The sequence below is a fragment of the Mangifera indica genome, chromosome 15, assembly GCF_011075055.1.
Source record: "Mangifera indica cultivar Alphonso chromosome 15, CATAS_Mindica_2.1, whole genome shotgun sequence".
In the NCBI taxonomy this organism is placed as follows: Eukaryota; Viridiplantae; Streptophyta; class Magnoliopsida; order Sapindales; family Anacardiaceae; genus Mangifera; species Mangifera indica.
The window spans coordinates 4,494,523-4,513,748 of NC_058151.1; the positions used below are offsets into that span (position 1 = coordinate 4,494,523).

General features: G+C 32.1%; 2 protein-coding genes and 1 pseudogene across 2 annotated transcripts; 1 reads left to right on the forward strand and 2 right to left on the reverse strand.

Annotated features, from left to right (window-relative positions):
- Positions 1-1,136: 1,136 nt before the first annotated feature.
- LOC123198413 (probably inactive leucine-rich repeat receptor-like protein kinase At5g06940) lies at positions 1,137-4,775 on the reverse strand. Its single transcript, XM_044613121.1, has 2 exons — positions 2,333-4,775; positions 1,137-1,691 (listed from the first exon to the last, which is right to left on the reverse strand). Exons 1-2 carry the CDS (start codon positions 4,620-4,622, stop codon positions 1,321-1,323), a joined length of 2,661 nt encoding a protein of 886 aa, XP_044469056.1. The 5' UTR covers positions 4,623-4,775; the 3' UTR covers positions 1,137-1,320.
- Positions 4,776-13,005: 8,230 nt separating this feature from the next.
- Positions 13,006-14,631, forward strand: LOC123197923 (annotated as a pseudogene).
- A 1,176-nt stretch (positions 14,632-15,807) lies between these two features.
- On the reverse strand, positions 15,808-18,876 carry LOC123197922 (zinc finger A20 and AN1 domain-containing stress-associated protein 8-like). Its single transcript, XM_044612441.1, has 3 exons — positions 18,715-18,876; positions 18,590-18,638; positions 15,808-16,658 (listed from the first exon to the last, which is right to left on the reverse strand). Exon 3 carries the CDS (start codon positions 16,643-16,645, stop codon positions 16,130-16,132), a length of 516 nt encoding a protein of 171 aa, XP_044468376.1. The 5' UTR covers positions 16,646-16,658; positions 18,590-18,638; positions 18,715-18,876; the 3' UTR covers positions 15,808-16,129.
- Positions 18,877-19,226: the final 350 nt, after the last annotated feature.

The window sequence follows — 19,226 nt, forward strand, 5'->3', positions numbered from 1 at the left end:
TTTCTTCAAATAAAATTTCAAAATAATAATTTTATTTTTGACAGTAACAAATTAATGGTGTTCAGATTTTTTAAGTTAATTGGTGAAAACATAGGAAAAGAGTAAAGTTTAAGTGGGAATAATTCCTTTGGCCTTTTTATAATCATCATTTATGCTATGCATCTGTATGCATTTTGAAGTAGACGAGTATTTGTGTGCATTCTGAAGCATGGGTGCCATAATGTCTGCATAATGATATCTTCGTAACTTAAACTTCTGCTCCCCTAAGATTTTTTGTTTCATTGTTACGACTCAACGGGGCACATTACACACAAGATTTTTTTAATTTGTCCATTCTAGTATCATTCATAATTGGATAGTGTTCTTCCAAATTTTATCACAACAAGAATAGAATATAGCACCATAACCCTCTTTATCTCTAGATTCCGGTTCTGGTTCCAGTTTCATTTACTTAAGGGATAGAATCAAAACCAGAAATTGGAGCCAGCCGGTTCCACAAAATTGGAACCGGAACCTACCTAGGGTAGACCAACTCCGAGTAAGAGCCAAAACCGAAAGTTGGGTGCTTGTGGTTCTGATTTTGATTCGGTTTTTTATCTCACCAATACATACTCAACGTGCCTACTCTGTTTTCTGAACTGTTACGGAGTGGAAGCACTAATGCTGCGTAGCCTCTTAGCTTGAACCAACTCTTTGAATTTGAACCTGGGAATCACAACTTGATGGATGATGGCTTGTTCATTTGATGAATAAATTAATTTATCACTTCTATCTTAATATATTTATTCACCGGTGGAGGAGGCAAATTTAAAATATTTTTTTTCTTCATTGGATACCATTAATGCAAAGCTCAAATAAAGAATTGTTTCAGTTCTTATGATGGCTTCATTTTATAATAACGAGAACAGCTGTGTCTAGAAATAATTAGTATTTACTTGCCCTGGCTACCTAAGCTTGGCCCATCTTTCCCAAATTCAAAAAAAAACTATATATCTGCAACTTCTGTAATTATGTTTTCCTCTAAGCTGAAATAATTTCCATCTTCTGTAAAGTAAGCACACCAAGACGGTTGAATATTTGAAAGTTGCCCTCAAGAATTGTATCTGACAGATAGCTTGAGATGACACAGACAAGAGTAGTGATAAACTGTAATTTTCTTGCATTACTATTGATCTGAATCCCAAACAATTCTGGTGAATAACAGAGAAGTCCATGGCCAAGTATAATCTTCTTCCAATCTGAATTCTGAAGTGGTTAAAATAAGAGACTTAGATTTACATACAAGACAAAACAAAAACTGGGTAATATTTGGTTCATTGTTCAGACAGGAAGTGAGTGCTCCTCCAAAGTAGAGAGCTCCATATTCCAAAGGCCAGTCCTAGAGCTGAGGGACTGAAGTGCCTTCACAACTTCAAACATTGATGGTCGTTTTTCTGGCATCACTGACGTGCAACGCAGAGCGATTTCTAAAGCTCCTAGCATTTCTTGTTGGGAAGAATTTGGTATCCTTGGGTCTAGAACTTGAAATGCCCCATTCGTAATGTTGATTTTCCTGCGAACCCACTTCACAACATCAAGAGACTCTTCTGGTTCTGCTTTCTCAGCTTGTCGACCGGTTAAGAGCTCTAATAGCACAACACCAAAGCTGTAAACATCCATCTGTTCAGTTGGTTTCTTACTGTATCCATATTCTGCAATCAAACAGAAAAACTAGTAAGCATTTCAAGACAATAAATGGCAAAATATCATTGTGCCATGCATATAGTTCACTCATGTAGCCATGTCTCAATTACCAAAAATCATGACAAGTGATGGCATTGTGTGAGAGGAAGTGACTGCGAATCAAAGAAACTTGGAAGTAGTAAAATTAAATAAGTTTGCAGTAAAAAATTATTGATGATTTTTATGTAAGTTCCAACTTATGAATAGCAATCAATAAAATCAGCAACCGATTTGGCCACTGAAACAATATCCCAGAAAGAAACTACAAAGAAATTCACTATGAAGCCCAGAACAAACTATTGAGCAGTGGCCTATGCAACGAGGGCCCATATAAGTCATCCGAAAGATCAGTGAGTGAAGAATTCAAAACAGTCAACGAATTTCAAGTCAAAAAAAAAAAACCTCAATTCATAAATCAAATTCTTCTTGAGAAGTTTTTCAGAAAGGTATAGAATTCCACTTCTCAACATACAAACATATAAAATACAGAAGAGCTGCAGAAATTTGAGCAAAACTTTAGTAGACATGCTTTAAGTAGTGCACAACCATGCAGGCAAGCAGTGAGAAAAATTATGTAATGACTTGAAAGAGCTTCAACAAGATCATATACCTGGTGGGTTGTAACACGAGCGTGCAGATTCTGAAGCCATGGTTGATAGAAATGCTGTTTCTCCCACAATTCGGTCGAGAGCAAAATCTGAGAGCTTAGGTTCAAAATCTGCATCCAGGAGAATATTCTTCAACTTGATATTTCTGTGAAGCAAATGTGGAACATAATCCTTGTGAAGGTATGCCAATCCCTGAGCAATTCCAACAGCAATCCTCAATCTAACACTCCATGGCAACAGAAAATCCTGTCTGCAAATTAAATCCCCTAAGCTTCCCTTTTGAAGAAATTCATATATCAAAAAGATTGACTCATCTGAATGGAAAAACCCCAGAATTTTAATGATGTTCTTATGTCTGATCTTGGCTAATGTCTTGATCTCAGTCTTCAAGGTTTTTGAAGATAGGCTTCCAAAATTTTCCAGCTTCTTAACAGCAATTAGTTCACCACTCGGTAGGCTTAAAATGTAAACTCTTCCGAAAGGTCCTCCATTTCCTACAGCACTTTTCTCATCCATTCCAGCGACTAAATCATTCTCAGTGATTCTAAGCGGATAAAAGAACACCGAACGCCAAACACCTGCTTGAGATTTCTGCTTGCAATATCGACGAAATACAAAAGAGCCAGCAGCAATCATTACAATTCCTAGAGCAAATGCTATAGAAATTATGGCACATATCAATGTAGTAAGGCCGGCACTGTGGTGTTTTGGCTGGTCATCATGACAAGAATTTGGTAATCCTGGGCCACAAAGCCCTGGATTCCCTTGCAGAAACGAAGCAGGGAGACCTGAGATGAGAGAATACGGAACCTCACCAGATAATTGGTTGAACGACACATTAAAGAGGGCAAGCTTCAAGTTTTGAAGCCCTTGTGGGATTGGACCATTTAGATTATTATCAGATAGATCAAGGTAAGTTAGCACTGGCAACTCAGCCAGGGATGGGGGCATTTCTCCAGTAAGACTATTGTCTGCCAGCGATAATGAAACTAGCTTCCTACACTTTTTCAGCTCTGGAATTTGACCAGAAAGTGAATTATGGGAGAAGTTTACGATACTCAAAACAGGAGAATCACAAAAATTTGGAGGAAGTGCACCATAGAAACCATTCAAAGAAGCAGAGAATCTATATAAGTTCTTGACCAAACCAAAACCCTGAGGAATTTTACTAGTGAAGGTGTTGTTATCTATCTGAACTTGCTCCAACTGAGTTGCCATTGATATTGAATCTGGTAGTTCTCCAGAAAATCTATTGTTTTCAGCTCTAATGAGCCTAATTTTGGGTAATGACCATAATTTATCAGGAAAATCACCAGAAAAACCATTGTCTTGGACCTGAAGCCTCTCAAGATTCAAGCAATTACTAATAGAGTTGGGAATAGAACCATTGAAGAAATTTTTGTGGAGACTAAGGTCTATAAGGCCTTTTGCATTGCAAATACCATCTGGGAATGAACCTGAAAGCTTATTCAGTGAAACATCAAAAGACACTAAATTCTTGAGAGAAGAAACAAGTGTCTGATTAACCTCACCAGTTAGATTGTTCTGTGAAAGGTCTAAAATGGACAAACTTCTCAACTCTACAAAAGAATCAGGAATTCGACCATAAAAACCAGAGCCTTGCAAAAAAAGCTGCTCAAGCTTCTCAAGTTTGCCAATATCAGTAGGTATCTCACTCTCCAAATATACATTTTGTGACAAATCAAGAAAAACAAGCTCACTAAAATTCCCAAAAACAGAAGGAACACTACCTGAAAGTAAGTTGCTCCCCAAGTTGAGAACTTGCAGATTCACCAATGAGCCAATGCTTTCTGGGATCTTTCCTTCAATATGATTTCTACTTAAATCAAGAACTTTCATGGAAACAAACTCAGAAATCTGATCTGGGATAGTACCCCAAATGAGATTGTTACTGAGATTCAAATTCTCCAAAGAAGTACACTGAGACAGGTGAAGTGGGATAGGTTGGTTAAAAAGATTATCAGCAAGGTTCAAATTTGTAAGACCAGAGAGTTGACACACTGAAGATGATATTTCACCAGAAAGATTCAAACTTTGAAGGTTGATAGAAGTTACACTAAGTGAAGAAGCAGTACTGCAAGTGACACCAGTCCAGTTACAGTAGTGAATAGTGGAGGTATTAGACCAGCTCGAGAGAGAGTTCTTGGAGTCATCAATGGAGGCCTTGAAGGAGAGAAGAACATCAGCTTCATCAGTTGAACCAGAGATAACAATGAAGAATGCTAAGCACACCAGACACAAAAGAAATGAAAATGGGCAGAGTTCAGCCATTGATGGAGAGGGAGAGAGCTTGAGGTGTAATCTTTTCAATCTTTTCTGTATACCAGCGGAGTGAGACTGTGAGAGTGTGACTTAAATGGCATCTACACAAAGTTACAGGAGACTCATCATGACTTTTGTTGATAATTATAGATAATTTATCTTTCAATATGATATATATAACAAAGTTACAAGATGAACAGAAAATAAATTAAAGTAAATGGACTCTACAGAAATCAGTGTCTTCAAGATTAATTTTTTATAGTTTATTTTGTCACATATTCTTCAAATATGGAAAAGAATAATCAAGTAATTCATTTTGCTGTATTAATCACCAGATTTCTATGAAAACAAAAAGATAAAACGATTTGACATTTCACCCACCAAGCAAAGTCAGACTCAGACTCTTCAACCTTGATTTTTCAATAATGAACTAAACAGAAATATATCTTTGGTTTTTTGAAAATAAGCTGAAAATTTACAAGTAAAAGTAAAGAGAAAAGAAAAATGCAGATCTCAAAAAGATCTCGTGAGCAAAGAGATTGACAAGAAAAGATACTGAGAAAGACAAGACAAAACCTGAACTTTGCATAGAAAGGAAAACGACTTTTATGACTCGTCGTACTATTATAAACTATAATTATTATTTCCATTTTGTTTAATTAAATTAAAATACACTAATCACTAAAATTAAGAGAATTTATTCTGTAATCATCTCTCTGCTAAGGTATTAAGTTGAGGTCACCCGCTTTTACCGCTGATGCTCCAAACAAGTGGGGTCTACATTTGATTGAATCAGATCACAGATGAATGATGATAATGGACCACTTCCCTTTTTCTAACGGTGGAGATTTTGTCACCGAATCTCATCCAACAACATCCCAATTGGCATCTACTGGACTGGACTGTCTTGTTTTCAAATATTATTTTTTTATTTTTTAGTCGTTTTTAAATATTTTTTTATATGTGTTTTTGTTGTTTTTATTTTTAAATATAATAACCTTTTTTATGTCAATTTTATAAATCAAATACAGTAATTGCATACTCGAAATTTGACAAATCTGTTGCTTGATTGATTATTTATTTTTTGCAATACAATTTTATTGTGTATTTTACATGGATTTTGAGAGAGAAGAAGAGTTTGTCATTTCGGTGGAAAAACTAAAATCTCTTCCGTTTTTATGGATTTTGCAATCTTGGCAAAAAAATCATTATCAGATTGAACTGATCTATCATGAGTAGATTCAAATCTAATATTTTTAAAATAATTTGATTAATTGTTTAAAAACTTATATTTACTATTATATAAAGAATTATGAGAGGGTAACAATATAAATTACTAAAAAAAAAAATTCCCATTTCCAAGGTATCATCATATATTAATAAGATGAGAGGCAGATTTATTTTTGTAAACTTCTAGAAAAGTTCCCGTTAGAAATATATCATCATATATTAATTATTATTTTATTTTTAATTTAAAATCATCCAATTATATAATAATATATATAAATAAATATATATTTATATATTTAAAATAAATACACATAATTTTATTATATTTTTGGTTATATATTCATACTCTTCCAAACAAATCCAAAATCTATAAGATAAAAGAAAAATGTGGGCCATAAACCAATCAATCTAATATACTTTAAATTCAATAAAATTATATATTTTTTTAAATGTATAATTTAGATATATAGATGAAAAATAATTTCAAATTAAAAATAAAATAACATATTTATATGATGATATATTATTTATATATCTAAATTATATATATATAAAATATATACACATATAATTATTCATTTAAATTTAGAATTAACATACTTTTATTTTTTAATAAAACTATATGTATATATTTTTTATATATGATTTATGTAAACATGTAATATGTCATTATATGATTTAATAATTTTTAATTAAAAATAAAATAATACTAATTATGTGATAATATATCATCTATATACTTAAATTATATATACAAAATTTATATAACTAATATTATTGCTTTTTTAAATCTTGTAATCATTTTTAGGAGATATTAATTAAAATAACCTATTTTTTTCTTTGTATACATATATAATCATTTTTTTTCCTATTACACATATATACTCACCCAACGAAGAGTTATCAATCAAACATAAACTCACTCAATCACTCAATTAAAACTAAAATATGAGATGAAATACGGGAAAAATATAAAAATCTTTGATAATTTTAACGGTAGAAAGAGTAACCGATTAATTTATTTTTAAAAATTTGATTAGTCAATCAATTTAATTTTAAAAATTGGTTGGTCCAATAGTTGGTCGACCAGTTAACCCATCTGATCAATCTCAAATCTTATATTTTTTTAATTTTAAAAATAATTTAATTTAAAAAATAATTATATTTATATAATAAAAAAATTAAATATATGAAAAACAAAATAAATAATTATTTTAATTAATATCCTGTTTTTAATGGTAAATACCCTAAATTTACCGTTTCAAGCGTTAACTTTTCGTCAATTACTGTGGACGTAATAAAGATAAAATCCCAGAATGTGTGGAGTAATTATACAAAATATTAGGTTTGTTTGGTTATAGGTCGAGAATTAGATTACCTAAAATTAACTTTAAAAAAAAAAAAAAGGTGACATGACATGTGAAGGCTGGCATCCACTGAAACCGTACAAAGTGAAAAGGAAAGGAGCGTTGGGGTGAAAATGTCAAATTTGATACTTTATTTATTTTATTATAGTTGACTATACTTTCAATGGTTTGACTTTTATAGCAAAAGTGGCAACCATTATTGCAACCTTCTGCCATCAAATCTATACATTTTTTGGCCTCTGCTTTCTCTCTCTGTTTACCTAATCGTTTACCATTTTTATCTTTGCCATCCAATTGCCTAAATATTCATGTTCTCACATTACCGAATCATGATCCAAGCATTGATGCAAGGGCTTTCTTTGAGATGGCAAATCAACTTATGAAATCGAAACTTTGGCGTTTCTCTCTGAACGAGAAGAGCCCATGGTATAGACAAATGGGTTAAAATATATATATATATATATATATATATATATATATATATATATATATCTTACTTATTCTCCCTCTTGTTTATCTTATCTCTGATTTATCTTTTTTTTTTTTTTTTTTTTTTAAATCATCAATTCTCAATTATCTCATATAAAAAAGGCATAAAGATTCTTAATCATCTCTGTGTTGGAGATAAGGAAAAGATTTATCTTATTGAGATGAATACTGAAATTAGACATTTGATTCCTATTTGGTCAATTGTCATCTATAGGCTTTTATTCTCCTTGTAATGTTAATGGGTTAGGTTAGGGCAACAACACGCCACTACCCTCCAAAACTATACAAAGGAAAAATAGAATCCTGTTAAATTTAGTTCTTGATTTTGGGTAAATAATATTATTGGATCAACACAAAATAATAAAATAAAAAAGCTACCTTTTTATCGTTTAATGAATGTTTTTGCAGAAAATGTTACTTTTTCCGAAAGTTTCTCCACTCATTCACGAGTCAACTTTTCTTTTTAGATGAAGGAGAAAACAAACAAAGTTTGGAGCATCCAAGGGAATTGTTCTTTTCCCTTTGGCAATATTCATCAAGAAAATGCATTGTATTTTTTTTTTTTTTTTAATATAATGCAGAGAGAGAAGAGAGCCATGAGAGTTTGTGTGATAATTTGTGTTGCAGAATTCCCTAGCTAAAAGAAGTGGGGTGTCCCAAAAACAATGAATTTTTAGGTGAATTTTTTGTGTTTGATGATGAATAAACAAGACAATAAACAATGGCATTATCAAGTTTCACTTATGGCGTTGAAGAAAGCTAGATGAGATGAGTATATATTATTATCATTATTCCCTTGCTTTGAGCATGAACAACCATTGCTTTCTGCAGACGATTGTGCTAAGTAGGGACGCTTGCTTATTGAATTTTTTTGGTGCCCACCTTCCTCCACAATTTTCAATGATCATTTCCCTTGCTTTTACTGTGTCATTTGGAGAAAATGTCGTCCACAAAATCATTTCCACGCCAAAGTAAGTTGGAGTGATAAACGACGAATTAGAATAATAAAAGAGTAAAAGGAGATAATTTTGGTTCTAAATTTAATGTTTTTTACCCAAGTTGTCCTGTTTTTGTTCTCGTCCATCTCATCTTTATTTTATATTATTATATTTATTTAAAATATTATAATATTATAATTGTTTTAAATTATTTACATTTTTATTATACATATTAATGTGATTAATATTTAAAATAATAAGTTGATTTTAATTTTATTTAATTTATTATTTAATATATTTGTATTATGTTTTAGAGATAGGGTTAAGTGATTTTTTCATTAAAATGATGACAAGAATAAAATATAGAGGAAAATTTTTTTTTATAAAGAGAAGATGAGAAATCTTTGTTATCCTCGTAATTAGGATGAGTCGATAATGTGAGTTGATATCTCCTGATGGGATGAGGACGAGGATTGAGATCCTCTCCCCGCCTTTCCATTGCCATCTCTATAGGAGAGGAAGAGTATACACCCCAATATCAATAAAACTGATCAAATATTAAAATTTTTAAAAAGATGACCTTGATTCGAGTCTTTGCTATATTTAAAAATTTTAACTTATATAATGTAATAGTTATTGGTTTAATCATTATGTCTCAAATTTATCTTTTTACCTAATACGAATAGGGTTTCTAGTTATCAAAAATAATTTACTTTTGATTTATTTAGTATAATGATTATAAAGTTGATCACTAGATTTAAAATTTTATCTATTCGATTTATTAATTTGATTATGAAAAAAAAAAAAAACTGGTGGCACCCTAAACAACCCCCCCCCCCCCCCCCCCCCCCCCCCTCTCTTTTCCCAAGAAAAAAAAAATAATAATTCCTATCAGAAAGAGTATAGTGTTTAGTGAGCTGTGAATTGGGATCACTTACCAGACTACAACGGCAGAAGGACAATTCACAATAATTAGAAATTTTTTCTCATTGAAAGCAATAAAAACATGTAATTATATCAAATGATCAACGTCTCTTATTGATTTAAAATTTTAATTTTATTACTTGAGTTTAGAAAGAATTCGATACAAGAGTGATTTTGACTTGTCAGCGTATTTCCAGACCTGTGACCGACAGCAAGCAATGGTTTGATTGTTACAAATAATTTCGCCAATTAAATAAAAGGATAAATCACCATCTCTAATGCCATATACTACAAGTAACGTGTCATTTTCCCTTGTAAGTCAAACACTAGTTCATTTTCCCCAAGGTTAAAGAAAGAAGGAGAATGACAATCAACTCCCATCTCTTATGCATGTGGCTAACAACCATATCCTAAGATGTCAAGATGCAAACACCTGGCACTTAAGACAAGGTTACCATTAATGCCAACTTTGACTCTAGGGTTGGATCTGATAACCAAACTAGTTTGATCTTAAAAATTATTTCAATTTGATAAAATTTAGTACGAGTTTGTTTATTTAAATAACGTAGTTTTAAGTAGTAAATTATTTACGAGCTATGAAATGATTATGCATTATAACCCATTTTCCTTGAATCGAGAGGTTATTACTCTCCTTCACACCTTCCTTCTTGACGTTTATCCCATTTGCCAATCATTGGTATTGGTGAAAAGTTCATTAATCTTAGTTAAGATTTCGATTGCACATCTTAGTTTCGTTGTTATTGGTTAGTGCACCTAATATCTTCAAGTGTCCATTTTCATTGGTAACAACCTAACCATGACCCATATGTATTTGTTTATTAATTAATTCATTAACTTTCATTGTTAATTAATTAGTTAAATTTCATCATCTCTCTCTTTCAATTATCATGTATTAGTTTCAGTTAATATGATAATTAATTGGTTATAGAATAATTAATTAAAATAATCTAACTTTATTTAAGCTTTAAAAAAAAAAACCCAATACTATATAGATTACATAGATACAATTAAAAAAGATATATTTTGTCGAAAATGTTTAAATCCAAAACTTACGATGAACAATGACTAAGTGTAATAAACAGTGAATAGGTGTGATGAACAATATTTAGGTGTATTCGCGTTTATTGAGTTTTTCATGCTCAATGATGGAAAATTATCTCATTTCTTACTAAAATCTCATTTTACTTAACTAATTAATCAATACATTAACAAGAAACAATTTTGAGAGACTTTTATAATAAGTTTTTATTAAAACAATCTTTTGATTACTAACCTAAGTTCAAAAATTTTATCCTAAACCCTAAACTTCCTATCAACGGAGAATCTATCATTTTCGAGCAAATGAAACGATTCCTACACACAAATCATAACCTAGCATATCTAATAAACAATTTTCATCAATTAACAAGTACCTTTCTTGTTAATATATTTTTTGTTTTAATTGAATTTTAGATTAAAAAAATGTTTGGGAGACTAGGATTCTTGAGGTTAGAAACGATGGTAAAATAAGTATAAATTTGAAATTCAAATTATATCTGTATAATCCGTAATTAAACCAGAAACATGTTTAGAATGACACAAAACTAACTCAAACTAACCTGAACATTTGAAAATATGTTATATTAGAATTTATTAAAAATAGATTAAAGAAATATTAAAAGACAAGTATTAATACAAGATGAAATTCTTAAATATGGCAATATTTTATTTTTATTTGAAATGTCTTTGTGTATAATTTCTTAACCATTTATAAATAAAACAAAATGGTATATTAAATCTATTATTAATAATAGATCAAGATAATTTTAAAAAAAATTAAAATAATAAAAACACTTACAAAAGTATAAAAAGTTAACAATTTCAAGTCAACTCAAATGTTATCAAATCAATTATTACGAATATGTTTGATACATAATAAATTTTTTTTTTTATATGATAGGAAGAGGAAAGTAAAGAGAATTTTTTTGCAAGGATACGAAGGAGTAGAGAAGGAAATATCTCTCATGCGAGGATGGGCACTTAGATTATATTTCAATCTAGCCCAACCCATTATCATCCCTAATGCCATTCTAGTTCAAATACTTGATCACAAATATCAAACAATGCAATAAATTGTGCAAACTATTTAACACAACCCATTAATTCGACAAAACATAATACAACAAAAATCATATTAGAATTGAGTTTTTTTAACACAAATTTTAGTTTAGATTATCATTCCTAAACCCCTCTAACAATTATATAAGGGATTAATGATAAACAACCTATCCAATGACATTAAATCTCTCTAACAATCTCTTCAATAACTTTTAAACACATTGACAACCTTTTCAATAACCTAAGAACTCATTATTGACATTTCGACAACCTTAAAACTTATTAATGATTTCTCTGACAACCTGAAACTTTATCAGAGACTTTAAAATTGCCAATAACTCTCATATTTGGATGAAAATTAACCAAAACCTATTGGAAAGCTTGAGACTATGCCAAAAATTGTTTAGAAATTGTTGATAACCCTCAAATTTAGTCGGAGATAGTCTGGGTAATAATAAAATGTGCTTTTCCAGTGTCTAAAACTTCTCCAAAGGCGTAAAAAAAAAAAAAAACATTAAAGGCAATTGCCTTTGAACCATCAGTCACGTTGACGAAACTCAATGCAAGGGCCACATTGCCTTGAGTAAAGCATCATCTAGGCACGCCTCAAGTGTGGCTTTGATAACTATGTTGTGGTTGGAGAAGTTTGGTTTGATTCTATTCATAGACTAGTATAAGGGTAGTCAATTATCTGCAAGCTTGCCTATCAGTAATAGATTGTTTTGCCCATTATTGAAAAATTTTCTGTATGAATTTAAGTCATGAACATAGTGAAATTAATTTCATTTATATTCGATGTAGTTCAAACCAATCACCGTCATCGAGGATAATGTACTCATCAACTGTCATACTGAAGGACCTTTGTGTTACTCTTTAATGATTCCTTGACCTCCTGTTTGACAGTTTCCTGATTGCCAAGGCATGTGAACTTGATATGTAATGTATCATCGTGTTCTTGACGTACTCAAGACTCTCTCACTCCCATGTATTTTTCACCCTGTGAAGCTTTCTCTTTTGTTCTGCTTGATATCGTTTGACTTGGGTTCTATATAGAGTACTATTAACCCAAGGTGGCAAGGTCACTTGGTCAGTTCTTTTCAGTGCATCAACCACTCTTGTATGCACTCCTAGGAACAAACAGTCATGATGTATTACAATGCATTGCTAATTAAATTGGTTTGTGCTGATTATTATATTTCCTTTTTGTTTTACCCATTATTTTCTTGTTCTGGGAACTTTTGTCCACTTGAAAGTGTCTGGTTTATATACTTGTGTACCTTCTTGCATTTCTACATGGATGTGTGAATTGTATTTGTGCATCCACACAGTTGGATGTTAGTGGTTCAGTGTTACATTGTTTGTGTGGTTTAATTGTATATGGTAAGTTGAATTTTTTGCAGGCATTGAGAAAAGATGGATTCACATGATGAGATAGGATGCCGAGCTCCAGAAGGTCCCATTCTTTGTATTAACAATTGTGGCTTCCAAGGAAGCACGGAAACGCACAGTATAGTGCGTTCCCGAGTTTCCGAAACGGTCCGAAACCGGTACGAAACGTTTCGGGGTTGTTTCGGTTATTTTGCAAAAATACAAAACACATTTCTTGACATATCCCCAAGCATAGGAAACGTCCCAAAGCAATATGTTTCTTCCTCATTCCCAATTTCATTCAATTTCCAGTAACTTAACATCTCTCCATCCCAAGCATATGTCTCGGCTCCTCACAGTCTCCGACTCCGACTCCAGCGCGGCATCTTAACTCCTCACTACCTCCGGCGGCTCAAAGTCTCAGGCGAATCTGTTACGTTATTCTTTAATCTTTATATTCTTCTGCAATCTTCATATTTGTCTTCAATATTCAATTTGACAATTAAACTATAGAGATATGAATCAGTCTTTGATAAAAAGAGTTTCTCAAGTAGTTATTAAAGGAACATGTGATGCATCTTGTTGTCAGAATTTTGAAGATCAAAAGAAGGTTAGAAGAATAAGAGAAAAACCCAGAGAAAAGTTTGAAATATGCAAAGGGAAAAAAGTAAAAAAAGAGTGAACAGTAAAATATTCATTCAGAAATTAGTATTGTTTGGTTTAAATTTTATTCATGTTAGCGTTGGATTGTAAATACTTCCTGGAAGAATTGGAAAAAGTGTCCTATTGTTGTGTTATTTATTTTTTTCAATTGCAAAGTATTGTATTTTCTTATAAAAATTTAGTATTTATAAATAATCCCAACATTTTTAATATTTATACATTTTTCCAAGTTTCCGTTTCCTATATTTTTTTAAAAATGCGTTTTGACGTTTCCGTTTCTCCATTTCCACGTTTCGACGTTTCCGTTTCTGTTTCCGTGCTACTTAGGTGGCTTCTTTGGAAGTGCTGCTACCATGAATATGTGCTCCAAGTGCTAGAAGGCCAGGATCCTGAAGCAGGAACAAGCCCAATTGGCAGCATCATCTATTGGAAGCATTGTGAAAGGCAGCCCCAGTGGGACTGAAAAGGATCCCGTTGTTGCTGGTAATGTGGATGTACAAGCTGGAGCTGTGGAAACTAGTATCTTCTCAAAAAAATCATCCATTGTTTCATTCTTTGGCCAGAATATGGTGAAGCCAAAGGAGGGTCCTAACAGGTGTACTTCTTGTCGGAAGCGGGTTGGTTTAACAGGGTTCAATTGCAGGTGTGGGAATCTTTTCTGTGCTGTTCACCGATACTCCGACAAGCATGAATGCCCTTTTGATTATCGAACTCCTGCGAGGGAAGCTATTGCCAAAGCCAATCCAGTTGTCAAGACAGAGAAGCTTAATAAGATATAGGAGTCATGATCCAAAGTGAAGGTCCATGCAATGAATTAAAATGCTTCTCTTTATATGCATGCATCTCCATATAAGTTAGCTGGTTATTGATTGTATTAACTTGATATGACTTAAAGTTTAATTACGATTATGTTTACATTAACACAAAATCAACTTAAACTAACATGAATATTTGAAGATGTGTTGTATTAGAATTTATCAAGAATGGATCAAAAAAATATTTAACTGCTGAAATTTATCAAGTTAATCTGAACTAAAATTTGTGTTAGAAAAACTCAATTCTAATATGATTTTTGTTGTATTATGTTTTGTCGAATTAACGGGTTGTGTTAAATAGTTTGCACAATTTATTGCATGGTTTGATATTTATAATCAAGTATTTGAACTAGAATGGTATTAGGGATATGGGTTGGCCTAGATTGAAATATAATTTTTGTTCCCATCCTCGCATAAGAGATATTTCCTTCTCTGATCCTCTGTATCCTTGTAGAAAAATTCTCTTTACTTTCTTCTTCCTATCATATGACTTAAAGTTTAACTACGATTGTGTTTACATTAACACAAAATCAACTCAAACTAATATGAATGTTTGAAGATGTGTTGTATTAGAATTTATCAGGAATGGATCAAAGAAATATTTAACTGCTAAATTTTTTACATATTACGTATAAGTATATCCTCGCATTGTTATATTTACTCTTACTATTTTTTGTTTTTATTTAAAATGTCTTTGTATATAATTTTTAAGCCATTTATAAATAAGACAAAATAATATAATACGTCATATACTACATTTAATAATAACAAATTAAGATAATTTTTAGACGAAATTAAAATGATGAAACCACCTCTAAAGAGTTTAGAAATAAACAATTTCAAATCAACTTAGTGGCAACTAAACAAACCGAATATAGATAAAATTGGATTAAAATTCAAAATATTTCAAAACAATTCTAATTTAGGATCGATTATAGTTGAAAGTTTTTTACCTCAAACTCAAATTAATACAACACAAACCCGACTCGATATCATAAATTGTCATGTATAATATTTTGTTTATTCATGCAAATAGTGGACCTGTTGAAAAGTAACTACGGTAATTTCATCACATAAAATTTAACATACTAGTCCATTCAGGTTGAGTGCCCAGATCACATAAAAGCAAAACCATGAACAGAAGACAAACCACTAATTACACCAGGAAGCTGATCCAAAAACATGACTAAAAGACGCATCACACTGCAGGCTGTAGAACATAACATAAACTGACAAAAAAATGTAATGAAAAATGGCAGAATAACATAAGAAAGAAGTGCCATTGCTGCAAATACCAATATATCATTACCACTAAAAGTAATGCATGCCAAGATACCAGTCAGAAATCACTACTACAAAGTAACCACAAATATGTCCTTTAAACCAGCACAAATCTGAGACTTACACGCTGGAGCCAACAACGGAAGACTTTGCCGATTAACAAGGGGATATAACTGCAATGATGTCCTAAAAATCATTATCTAAACAGTTTATACCAACAAAGGACACCTAAAAAGATAACCAGCCAACTTATATGGAGATGCATGCATATAAAGAGAAGCATTTTAATTCATTGCATGGACCTTCACTTTGGATCATAACTCCTATATCTTATTAAGCTTCTCTGTCTTGACAACTGGATTGGCTTTGGCAATAGCTTCCCTTGCAGGAGTTCGATAATCAAAAGGGCATTCATGCTTGTCGGAGTATCGGTGAACAGCACAGAAAAGATTCCCACACCTGCAATTGAACCCTGTTAAACCAACCCGCTTCCTACAAGAAGTACACCTGTTAGGACCCTCCTTTGGCTTCACCATATTCAGGCCAAAGAATGAAACACTGGATGATTTTGTTGAGAAGATACCAGTTTCCACAGCTCCAGCTTGTACATCCACATTACCAGCAACAACGGGATCCTTTTCAGTCTCACTGGGGCTGCCTTTCACAATGCTTCCAATAGATGATGCTGCCAATTGGGCCTGTTCCTGCTTCAGGATCATGGCCTTGTGGCATTTGGAGCACATATTCAGGGTAGCAGCACTTCCAAAGAAGCCACAATTGTTAATACAAAGAATGGGACCTTCTGGAGCTCGGCATCCTATCTCATCATGTGAATCCATCTTTTCTTAATGCCTGCAAAAATTCAACTTACCATATATAATTAAACCACACAAACAATGTAACACTGAACCACTATCATCCAACTGTGTGGATGCACAAATACAATTCGCACATCCATGTAGAAATGCCAAAAGGTACACAAGTATATAAACCAGACACTTTCAAGTGGGCAAAAGTTCCCTGAACAAGAAAATAATGGGATAAAACAAAAAGGAAATATAATAATCAGCACAAACCAATTTAATTAGCAATGCATTGTAATACATCATGACTGTTTGTTCCTAGGAGTGCATACAAGAGTGGTTGATGCACAGAAAAGAACTGACCAAGTGACCTTGCCACCTTGGGTTAATAGTACTCTATATAGAACCCAAGTCAAATGATATCAAGCAAAACAAAAGAGGAAGCTTAACAGGGTGAAAAATACATGGGAGTGAGAGAGTCTTGAGTACATCAAGAACACGATGATACATTACATATCCAGTTCACATGCCTTGGCAATCAGGAAACTGTCAAACAGGAGGTCAAGGAATCATTAAAGAGTAACACAAAGGTCCTTCAGTATGACAGTTGATAAGTACATTATCCTCGATGACGGTGATTGGTTTGAATTATATCGAATATAAATGAAATTAATTTCACAATGTACATGACTTAAATTCATACAGAAAATTTTTCAATAACGGGCAAAACAATCTATTACTGATAGGCAAGCTTGCAGATGATTGACCACCCTTATACTAGTCTATGAATAGAATCAAACCAAACTTCTCCAACCACAACATAGTTATCAAAGCCACACTTGAGGCGTGCCTAGATGATGCTTTACTCAAGGCAATGTGGCCATTGCATTGAGTTTTGTCAAGGTGACTAATGGTTCAAAGGCAATCGTCTTTAATTTTTTTTTTTTTTACGCCTTTGGAGAAATTTTAGACACTGGAAAAGCACATTTTATTATCACCCAGGCTATCTTCGACTAAATTTGAGGGCTACCAACAATTTCTAGACAATTTTTGGCATAGTCTCAAGCTTTCCAACAGGTTTTGGTTAATTTTCATCCAAATATGAGAGTTATTGGCAATTTTAAGGTCTCCGATAAAGTCTCAGGTTGTCAGAGAAACCACCAACAAATTTTAAGGTTGTCGAAATGTCAACAATGAGTTCTAAGGTTATTGAAAAGGTTGTCAATGTGTTTAAAAGTTGTTGAAGAGATTGCTAGAGAGATTTAATGTCATTGCAAAGGTTGTTTATCACTAATCCCTTATATAATTGTTAGAGAGGTTTAGGAATGATAACTAGCTATCAATATGATCTAAGACTGCTGATAAAGTTGCCGATCAATTTTTTATTGTCAGTGTAGTAAAAAATTATTTAAATTTAATGGAAAAAGGAAACATTTTAATGGAATTTTTTACTTGCTTTTTGGGAAAGTTTTTTAATGGAATTTTTTTATCAAAAAGCGACACCTCGCTTTTTCACCTAGGTAGCAAGACCCCTTATCGCTTTTTGGCGCTTTTCGCCTTTTGACAACTATGAAACACAGACAAACCATAATTTACATAAAATTTAAGAAATACAAGTACATTATTCATAATAGTAAACGAACCAAATAAATGATAGAAATTCCAATAACTCAAAATAAATATACAAAACACTAAAAACAAACACAAAATTGTCGTTTAATATATCAAACACATCGCTAATTAACATCATGTAACAAACACCCTAATTTCCTATTTTCAATCTATACCATACCATCTAAATTAAATCTTATTAAAGTTTCAATTTTGTATCCAACAAATCAATGAAGAACTCACACAACAATAACATGTGAATTTAATAAACAGACAAACATATAAATAAATTAATTCCCATAATAAAACTTGAAAGAAAAAAGAAAAGAAAAGAAAAGAAAAAAGAAAAGAGATAGAAAAAGCCCTCACCTGTTTAATTGCGTCGGATCTTGATTTAAAAAAGGGAACTGGCTTATTCCTGCACGATAAACGCAAAAATCAGTAGTAAAGTTTAAAGGGTAAAAAGACGACGTCGAATTGAAACGTCTCCTCACCTGAATGGAAGATATAGTAGGAAAGAAATCGAAACCAAACAACACAGAAAGATTAATATTATTATTAGGTATCGTTTTGATTTTTTTTTTTTTTTTTTTTTTCCGATTTTTCTCTGTTTTAGAGTTGTTGTCAATTTAAGGCTTCACTTGCCATCTGAGTCGGTGAAGTTAAATTGACTACCCTCAATAAATTTCTATTTACGGTTTTGCCCTTCCCGGTCCATTACTTGGCGGCTTTTGGTTGCAGTACATGTCGCGTTGGGCTGGGCCTAATTGAACTTTGAGTTTGTTTAATCATTAAGGCTCAGGATTAGGATGACGGTTACGTCTCAAATACACTTTCTTTCATCACCTCCGTGAAATTCCAACCGAAACTTCCGTCTTTTATTATTTAATTAGAGTAAGGGAATTGACATTTTTACCATTTATCTGTTTATATGAATATATTATATTTAAATATTAAATATTTATATTATAAAGATAATATAATATGTAATTTACAATTGTGCTTA